This window comes from Melanaphis sacchari, unplaced genomic scaffold, assembly GCF_002803265.2.
Source record: "Melanaphis sacchari strain LSU unplaced genomic scaffold, SCAv2.0 Contig0_pilon_pilon, whole genome shotgun sequence".
In the NCBI taxonomy this organism is placed as follows: Eukaryota; Metazoa; Arthropoda; class Insecta; order Hemiptera; family Aphididae; genus Melanaphis; species Melanaphis sacchari.
The window spans coordinates 3,621,832-3,633,281 of NW_020270366.1; the positions used below are offsets into that span (position 1 = coordinate 3,621,832).

The 11,450-nt window shown below is 27.2% G+C and overlaps 1 protein-coding gene across 1 annotated transcript in view; it reads right to left on the reverse strand.

Annotated features, from left to right (window-relative positions):
* Positions 1-390: 390 nt before the first annotated feature.
* LOC112598657 overlaps positions 391-11,450 on the reverse strand; it is a 25,370-nt gene continuing 14,310 nt past the window's right edge. Inside the window, exons 2-4 of the mRNA XM_025345189.1 lie at positions 2,884-2,983; positions 2,130-2,292; positions 391-690 (exon numbers count right to left, since the gene is read on the reverse strand). Coding sequence (XP_025200974.1) covers positions 602-690; positions 2,130-2,292; positions 2,884-2,983 — 352 coding nt within the window. The 3' untranslated portion in view covers positions 391-601. The remainder of the gene's footprint in view (positions 691-2,129; positions 2,293-2,883; positions 2,984-11,450) is intronic.

Sequence of the window (11,450 nt, forward strand, 5' to 3'; positions counted from 1 at the left end):
AAAAATAACATTTGTTATGATATATAATTATATAAATGTAAAATATGAATAAATACCGAATAAAATAAATATAAATTCAAATATAACTCAACAAAACAATTGATTGTATAATACATTATCTCTTATAATAAATATCCATACATATAACAGTTTAATAATACAATTCAAATCATTTTTTCTTACAGGTACTACAACATAGAAGTATTTAAAACATTATCGTTAAAATGGTTTTCCATAAAAATAGTAGAACAACTTGGTAATAATAATTTCTTACAATGTTTGAAATTAAAGTTGAAATATATGTGTATATAATAACTGTTTGTACATTTTAGTTATAAAAAAAAGTACACAATGTAATTTATTTTCTGTTGAGGATCAATATTTATAAATATAAATGTATTTAAAATATATGATAATAATAGGTACAAATGTATACTACGTATGTATATATATTTAAAAAATAAACTGCCGTCGGGGTCACCACACATGGAGGATAAAAATTCTGGTCGTAAGGAATATGCACCACACAAACCTCTCTAGAACCGAATTTGTCGCCGTTTTTCAAACAAATTCGGATCTACAGGGTAGATGTAGAGCATCACTACACCGAAGACGGACGATTTCCAAACCGTCGTGTGCTGATGAACATTGGTGGCCCTTTATACAGTGACCACACGACCGAGTGATACTCTGAAACAGTATATAAAAACAAAAAAGTTGACTATATTGTGTGAAGATAAATCATAACATAAAAATGAAATAAAATGAAATAGAAACTATTTCGGAAAAAAAGTAAAAGATCAACGGCAGTTAATTTAAATCGTATATCGTATATAAATATTTTGCGCACGCGTATGGTATTCGCACAACAACTCTGTGCTGTCTATCCGTGATTTCATCGTGTTAGTCATCGCTATCGTCCCCTTTTTACACATGACCGCGATGTGTCAACGAACTCTCTCCCTTCACTCTGCATTACACACGCAAAATAAAAAGGGTCGCCGCGTACATTCAGAGGGGTCCGCAATTTTTTTTTTTTTTAATCTCGTTTTCTAGTATTATTATTTTTATTTTTCTCTCACATAACGACAACGACAACGACGACAATTACCACTCGCTTACTTTCTCTCGCAACGATAAATCGTTTATAGAGAAATAAAAACAAAAAACACGACACACGCGCAAGTATAATATATTATATACGCGACACACCCCTACGCCCCCGCACTCCTCTCCGCCGCCACCGAAAAGGGTGAATCGTGCATTCGCGATCAATACTCTATGATGATGAGGAACGGAGGTGTTGTGAGGCGTTGGCGTCGACGGCGGCGACGTTGGGCACGAGCGCCGCTGAATGCAAATTACTCAGCGCCGGGCGAGTGTACTCCCCTACCACCACCCAACGCGATCCCACCACCCACCCACTTGCCATGACCAAGCTGCTGACCGCCCTAGCTGCAGCCCTTCTCTCGCGACGCGCCTAATCTCCGTGAACGCACGCGATCCGTACGTTTATTAACCGCCACCCGGTTTCCGTTATGTATAATAAAGTATTTGAATATAAAAAAAAAAAAAAAAAAATGATCAAACCCTCATTGTGTACATGGGTATTAAGGCATATATATATAAACTGTATACTATAACTATATATATATATATATATATATACATATAACTATTATAATAACCATCTGCACCCGATTCATAAAATTACAACAATATTGAGTATATGTAATATGCATATTCTACAAGTATATTTTATATTTAATTTAAGTTATTTTATTTTATATATGTGAAATTATAAATATTGAAAAAAATATTAGATTTTAATTAAGTTAAAAGTATAAAAAATTAAAAATTAAAATATAATTCTGAGAATATTTTTCTTCTTGATGTTTAAATACTATATAAGTAATAATGTGCAATATATTATATTATTACTATAAAAATAAACTATGTACGTAATAGTGTACAATATTATATATAATAATGTATTATCACAAAAAAAAATATAGTAAAACGTTAAGTTATGTAAACGTATTGAGAAAAAATAAACAGATATAAACAAATAAAAATATTATTTAAATCATTAAAATAAAATAAAATGTCTGAAAAGTGTTCATGCTTACCATACAGTCGCGTAGTACGACCGGACAGTAGCAGCAGTGGAGTGTACTGCTCGGTGAGTGAGTCATCACTGGAGGCGACAACAACAGTGCGAGAGAGGACCAGCTCGCTGGCTGCCGCTGACCAGAATGAAGTGAGTGAACAGCCGTGTTGTCTGCCTAGAGTCTGTCGTCGAAGTATCGCACGTCGGGCGTTGGTTTTTCGGGGTTGCTCGGTGGTCCCGGCTCGTCGGGCTGTATCGATCGGGGCAACGGCGCGCCCTTTTCTCGGACGCAGGACGTGCGTGGAGGTAGGACAATTTTCGACCAGTGCGCTGCCTGGTGGCTACGCGCAGGGGTCATACGCAGACTCCCACTGTACACATCTTCCTGCGATCGGCGACCCTTCCGAAATCATCCCTCCGAATTTCACCCCGCCAAATAACCCTCGTCGACGCCGCGGTCTTTGCCGTATTTCGTCCACTACATACTTCGTCTTGCTCAGCAGCTAACCACCGCTACTACCGGCTCAGCCGCCACGCACCGCCAAATGCTCGGTCGCTCACCCCCTAACCGACACAATGCGCTCTGCTCGACCACTCCGCCGATGCGATCATCTGACCCTCCTCGCGCGTGTATTTATGCAAAGCTCGTAAATTACTTCTTCTTCTTCTCCTCCTCCTCCTCCTCCTCCACTTCTCCTCCTCCTCGTATACTACCACTATACTTCTTCTCCTTCTCATCCTATTCCCTTTCTCCTTCCGCCCATACTTCCTACCTCTCTCAAGCCAACTGCTGCGTATATTCTATACTCGAACCCCTTGCGCACACGATCTGCTCTTTTCAACCCTCTTCCACTCTCTGCTGTAGCCGCTCCCCTAAACAGACACACACAAACTTTACTATGTATATATAATGTTTATACATATATATATATATATACATGGAGCTCTCGGCAACGACTACGATATAGATAGGTGGGTGGGTGGTAATGAAATTTGGTGTCGTTGTGGTGGTGGACGGGTAGTAGTATTTTTGAGAGTGAGTTTATCTCGGGCATCGTCCTCATCCACGGTAACGGGTGTTAAAAAAAAAAAGGAAATTTCATATATGTATTATACACGTAGTCTTTGCCTTTGTGTTGTTTTTTGTGGGCTTGCTAATTGCCTTGATGTAATCAAGAACTTGAAAGCGACCTTTAATGCCACCGTGATGTACTCTGCAAAGTTGTATAAGATCGTTTCATGTATTATATTATGGTGTTTTTTCTTTCATACTTCTGTTCTTTATTCTGATGCTTTTTACAAATATAGTTCAATATATTATGTACATTAAAGTGTGTTTAATTTTATATTTTGATTATTATAAAAATATGGTAGACGTGGCTGTATAAATAAAAATTATTAGACTAATAAATTCAATACTTAAATATTATATTTTAACAAGAATAATGCAGAACAACCGCTAAGAAGAGGATAATATTAGATTGATGACGGTGTTGACTAATGTGGTATTTAATTATACAACATATTATAATGTGTGATATAATGGCTTTAGAAACGATTTCAATGTACAACTACGTTAGTGGAAAACTGCATTTGATTGGCGTGAAAATTGCAATTGGAGACTATTGTACAACATGGGAATCTTTAATATATGACGTGTGTGTTACGTATATGAAATGATCAGGGTTAAAATATTCTAATAATAAATAAACTAATATTTATTAGTTTTAAATACTTTTAATAACTATTTTAATATATTAAAAAACGTATTAAGTATATATATAATATAATATTTATATTTATATAAATTATTTATCAAAAATAAAATGTAAAATATACGGGGTAATAACAATTTTTTTTAAAATTCAGAACTGAGCAAATTATTTTATATTACAATAAGACTTGAAAATAAAATACAAATAATAAATATACAAGGTTTTACTGAAATCCATAAATCTAATATTTCGTTGGCACAATTTTGTTTATAGACATTTTAAGTTTACATTTCGATGAAATTAAACATTTAATTCAGCTAAAATAACGCATTAAATTATTCTAGCTTAGTTTAAAAATATTGTTCGTAAGTACTTGAAACAAGTGAAACTATTAATGCATATATTATCACTATATTTTACGCATGTAAAGATATTTTGAAATGAAATTTTTTTTTTTTTAATTCATTCATTTTATTTTTTTACTTCTAATAAAATAAAAATCCTTTAATAGTAATATAGAAAAACGATGTTTTTCGATTAAAATTATTTTTTATATGTAATTACTAATTATTATTATCAAATTAAAATTTAATACATTACAATTTACAATAACTTATTATAAATTATGAGGTACACTTAAATACTACTGTACAGTAGAGTGGCTTATACGTTTTACCTTTTTAGATTCTGAGCGAAACGATGCATGTATTGATCTTACAATAATGTGAATGTATTTTTATATTTTATTTTTATTAAATTTTTGTGTATGTATACAAGAATTGAAAAGATGTTGTGATCTTCAACATTGAGAGTGGTTTTTAATAGCAGAATGGATCTATGAACGGGTCAAAATTAAAGCTTCTCAGTATTTTCAAAATAATTAAAATATTTTTTAAAAAAATAAACAAAAAATTTATAAAAAAAGTATTTTTCCACGAAACCTGTTTTCAACAAAACCGATTTTGTTGTGTTAACTAATAAACGAATAACTGAAAATAAAATGTTTTATAACATTTAAAAAATAATTTAACTCGTTTTGAGTTATTTTTTAAAATTCTTCTATTATTATCGATAAAAATTATAGCTCACTCAAAAACCTTGAAAATCTGATATGAGGGCATTTAATATATGTTATTTATTACTAATAATTTAAAAATATTAAATTAAATTGGCATACTATTTTTTTAGTTTGAGTTTTAAGAAATAATGGAGCTAGAAGATATTTTGTTATAATTAAAACATTATTCTTGGGACTTAAAAATTTTACGTATACTATGAATTTTTATTGTACGCGTTAACATTTTTAAAAATATAGATTTATTAGCTATTAACTATTTATAGAATGAACTTATTATTAAAACTGTTTTATTACAAATTGGTGTTGACTCAAAAGTGAATAAAAATAATATCTAATATGGTCTAAGTATAAAGTATATACTTTTGTAATAATATAATAATGTAATGTTTTGATAAAAATTAAATTAACCTACCATACTACTAATAGTAAAATAAATAAAAATTATAATGATATTAAAAAAGATATTATGGAATATACTTGATATACTTATATAAGCTGACAAACTGTCCATTCTAAATCGTTTTTTGTATATAATACAAGTTATGTGATGATTCATTCGATATCTACTGTATAATAGAGCAGTACTCACTGACTTACCTTTGCTTATACTTTGGTTATTTTTAAACTTAATTGTTAAAATTAAAATATTCTGTATTATATTTAATTTTTTAGATTCTGAGTGGAGTGATTAATGAATAAATGAAAATGCTTGAACATATTTTAACATAAGGTTCCTAATAAATAGTTAATTTTCCAGTAAAAAATATCAAAAATATATAGTCACAATATTTTTATGAGCATTTAAATTTAATATTTTGAAAAAATGTATGAAAACCTTGAAAAACACTAATTATTTTAGAGTTAGAAAATTTATAAAAATTTTTTGTTAATACCTAAGATTTTAAAATTTGGTACAAGGTTCTTTATAAGTCGTACAACCTTTATTGAAAAAAAAAAAAACTTTTAGTCAAATTAATTTTTAAGAGCTTTTGAAGTACAAATCTTTACAACATTAGATAGTTACCCGAATAAAGTAATAGTATTACTACCAAAAGATTTTTGTTTTTTGTCATATCTATCTAAAATTTTCACAAAAGATTAATTGTTTAAATTATTATTTTCTTTGTATAAAACAATTTTTAACATTTTTTTAAAAATTATTTTGAATTATTTTTAGACATGCTTATTTTTAATTTTTTTTAATAAATTAAAAAAAAAAATAAATATTTATCGGGTCAAACTTCTTGAAAATTAAATATTTGTTTCTACATAAACACATATGAAGTTAGAATTATGACGAAAATTGTCAAAATCGCAAAAAAATGTAAACTTCTTTGTAGTTAAAAATTCATAAAAACTTTTCGCTGTTGATCTTAGTTTTAAAATTAAATAGATGATTTCTCATAAGTAGTTAATACTGAAACCATAAAATCTAAAAAATATACACAGACATTTATTTTTATAAGTATTTTAAGTTTAAATTTGGAAGAAATTTACTTATTAAAATAATAAAATTTTGTAAATTATTTTGTTATAATTTAAAAACATTATTCGTGGGATTTTGCAACTTTTACGTATATAATATTATGAATTTAATAAAATTACTAGGTGCAATGACATTTTTAATTTATCTTTAAATATTAACTATTTATACTATTTTACGGTAGTTACAGAAAGATGTTATTTAATTTTGAATTATTTTAGTTGATATAATATGGTAAAAATATATATTTTAATAATTAAATACTAATACTACTATAAATGAAATATTTTCTGAAAACATTATATTCACCTACTGTAATATGAAAAGTAAAATAAATTACTTTCATACATATCATATTAAAAAACATGTCATTGAATATAATTGGTAATATAGGTAGATAGACTATTTCTACTCAGAATCATTTTTCATATATAATGAATCCTTAAATTAAAATTTAACACATCTATCATAGTGATCCACACCACACCCAATATAGGTACAATAAAGCAGTATCCACTTTACTGCATTTTTTTAATACAAGTTTATTTTTATTTTTATAATAATTAAAATTTACATACGATTCGTGTATCACTTATAAATCACTTTTTATGAAAAAAATTAGTATCATAACAGTATTTTAAATGATTCAAACGTATGTAAATATATGAAACAATGCCGATTATAAAAATAAACATTATAATAAAGGTATATTCTTAAAATTTATTAAGTTTAAACAATTACTTTAATTTTTAAAAATATTTTATAAATCTTAAGATTTATTCAAAATCAAGTAGATAAATAATACCTTTTAAGTACAAACATTTTTTAAATCATTTATTTAATTTTATTAATCAGAATAGAAATATTTTTTGAACATTCAGACATTACAAAAATTATCCTAAGTAGAATTTATATAGATAAAAAATAAATAAAAATCATAAAAATAAAAATACATGTTGAGTTTAAATATCTACTCGAAACCATGGTTCAGAATTTAATCTGAAAGAAATTATAACAAAAACGAATATTTATTGAAAGAGGGTTCATATTTTTAATTACACATAAATAAACATATAAGTGTTCAACTCTTGTTCAACGTTCGATGTAAAACGAAAAAAAAATTTTTTAGTTAAAACTTAAAAATATTTATTAAATAAATGTTGCTCTTTTTTTATCGTTTCAAGTAAAATATCCCTGTGAAGTAAAATACAAAAAAAAAAAAAAATACTTTATAAAGACGTTAGAAAAGTCTATATTTATAATGAAAAAGAAAAGAAGACTTAACTATAAGCTTACTTTCATACAGAATATTAGTCTTTTTCATACCTGAAACTTCTTTTTTATAATAATCTTAACAAACTCGTTTAGTTTTATACTCATATTTCTGAAAATTTTGCCTTACTAACTTAGTCTTCAAAATATCAAAACAATATAATTACATTATCTTTAAATAAAATCTGTATTTAACTTATCTTTTAAAAATGTAATACTTATTAAATTAATTACCTACTTTTATTATTTCATGAAAACATATCAAATTATTTATAATTTAGCTTGTATTTTAATTTTATAATATTATGAATGTTCTTATTTTTTGATTGAACTATAATATTATACACAGTTTAATTAGGTAGATGCAAAAATCGAATGAACGTTATTTATTATAAATTTTACTTATAGTACATTATACAAAATGTATGTCTATTCTATTGTTATTATTCGTCATCTGAATTTGATAAAATTTTCTTTTAAAATATTTTTGACAATATTTTTGATTTAAGAAATATTTTTCAAGGTATCACGAAACATATTAATATAGAATGAAATACAAAATATTATAGAAGAATAAAATCAATAAAATATTTATACACACATCAACACATCTTTAAAAAAAATAAAACAATTTGAACACAACTAATGGACTATCCGTTTTCCTAGATAACACTTTAAGTTATTGAGCGAAACGGAGTAAAGTTTGTTTTATTTCATTTTAATGAAGCAAAAAAAATAAAAAAAAAATATATATAGATTATTCGAACATTGGTATTTTTGTAAAAATATTTTCTTTATAAACGAGGTTTTTTTGCCCTGTTAGTGTCTTTTATATTTACCGACATTTCAGTTGAAATGTTATTTTACTTATTTCTTGTTTTGTTTATTTCTGTCACCCCAAAATGTTTTGACAGTTTACATAATATTATATGCTCTAGCTCCTAGCATTCGTAATAGATAATTCAGATGGTATTGTATATATATATATATATATATATCACCCCGAAGGTATAGAATAACAAATATAATATGAAAAATAACAATAGAATTTTTACTTATTGCAATAATAATATAGAGTGGATTGAGTGAAGATTCTATTGTTTTGAAATTGAACCGCAGTTGGGTAAACTATAGTTAACCGTAGTTATTCAATGTTCAATCGTTAACATTATGTAAATGAGTGAAGCCAAATCATATGAGATATTAGAGAGTTAGAGCCGATTTAGAAATTATATACATACACCTAAAAGATTTGGTGAATAGAAATACGTAATAAGAAGATTTAATATTAAATCTGTATCCTAAATATTATTATTCACGGTTCGTCAAGTAAGTGTAACTGATTTAATCGATAATTTAGAAATTGAATTTAAAATGAGTCTGCAGTGATTGGTTGTTTTATATCCAGATTTTTCTTCTTTTTTTTTTTTTTGGAAATGCCACTTTTATTTATTGTCCACACCAAAAAGTTCCACAAAACTTTTTTTTATTTCATCTCATCTCTTATCAAGTTTTAAAGCGTTAAATAATTTATTACACCTACAATTTATCACAATATAATATATTATAAATGTACCTATCTGTTTTATTCTGATAGCAATGATAACATTCAAGTTTAATGTTAAAATATATGAATTCATTTAGATGGTTGCTTATAATTTTAATTATTTTTAAAGTGTATTACACTACCTACAAATCGTACAAAGTGTAAAATATTGAACCATGGTTATATTTAAAGAATATTATCAGATGTCCCATAATATATTGGTATTATGATTTATCATGTGTTACATAAATCAAACCAATACTCTAGTCCTAATCCTTTTAGTCGGAAAGATTCAAATTTTTTTAACCATAATATTATATAAGCAACAGTATAATATTATATTAATACTCTAGGTATACAATGTATAAAAACATTTATGAACAAAATTAAAAATAGGCGTATACTCTCTATGTGCAATGTGCACTAACATCGTTGTGTTTGTGATATTGTTTTAATATAGGTAACATTATAAATTTTATAAAAAATAATAATATATTATAACATATACAGGTAATATTTAACTTTTGAAAATATAAATTTCAAAGAATTTTTTTTTTTATATCAAAGTAGAAAGCTATTTTTCTGAAACACACGTACAAATGCAACATTTGGTATATGACTACAGCAATTTATAAACATGGATGCTGCAAGTTTATAGTTAAATATCACATATATTTCGTGTGATTTTATGACATAGAAAGATGGGAAAACGCGTATAGATTATATTGTACGTTATGAGGAAGTTTCTTTATGTGCATATTATATGCGCTCGGTAGTATATAATATATATATATATTGGCATTTAAATTTTAAAATACAATATACATATGTATGTATATTGCTCGTCTCAAGTAAATGGTTTTGTTGTATAGATATTGAAAAATCGTTGTTTACAGGGTATATGCAATACACTTTTATAAGAAATTGGTATAAAATACACAACCTATACCGGGATACAAAGTGTTTTTGCTATATTAATCACTTTTACGTACATAATATTATATACGTAATTATACAAAGTATACTTAGTCTATAGTTGTATACACCCTTCCATCTACTATACATATGTAATACGTATTTAATTATTATATATTAGATATATAGGTACTCCTCAAATCGCTTCTCGATTTCTCGATAAAAATTAAAAACGAGTAACGACCGACCTTCCATATTTGAATACTTACAAATAATAGCGCAACATTAAAATATATTTTACTGCGTATAACTCATGCGTTTTATCTCTACAAGTCTTAGGAACACAAACAAAAAATATTTTGATTTTAAAATTAGGTATGTCAACTAAAAATATAGAACATCACTTTTCGTCCATATCTACATCAGTGATAACTTTCAAAAATAGTTACTATGTGTATAGAATAAATGTTATTGATGGAGACAAGAAAGCAACGAGACATAATATATAGCGAATCGACGCAATTCCTTTGCTTTGGGTTTTAGAATTCGTACACACCGGCCTCATCGCCATCCCTTTATACTTCAAACTTTACACACACACACACACACACACACACACATACACACACATATATATATATATACGCGCAACGAGGATATTATGTACGTGAGCGCTGTACGAAATGCGATCTCCGTTCAGGGAGCAATGGGGGTGGCAACGGCCGCGGTGCTGTCGGGGAAGTTAATGTTTAGATTGAGGGACTCGACGCGGTAGTGTTGCAGCAGCAACTATATAATATATATATATATTTATAGTGAGAGAGTGAGAAAGAGAAGAAAAAGGGGGAAGGGAATGTAAATTTTTCAATGGTATAAATCATCCACAAAGGGTTTTACTATTGTTTAAATCGTGCGTGTATGCGTGCGCACGCGCTGTTATGCACGCGTGTGTGTTCGTATAACCAATTATAATATTGCCCGACGGGATCCTTTCCTAGCACGGTCCACGTATAATATGATATATATATATATATATATATATAATATTATATATATTTTATTTATTATCATATCATTATACTTATATTATATATATTGTAATATTATTATCGTTATAATATATTATAATATATACAGTATAATATGAGTTAGCTCGTTTTTCCCCGAAAAGAGCCAAAATATTTTAAAAATTTTATTACTTCTAGAAAATGAATGTAAATATTTTGTGAAAAATAAAAATTTTTGTAGTCATTTTATTTCTGGGTTATAATTTATAACAATAAAATAAAATGAATTTGTTAATTAATTAATCGTTTTTACATATTTTATTT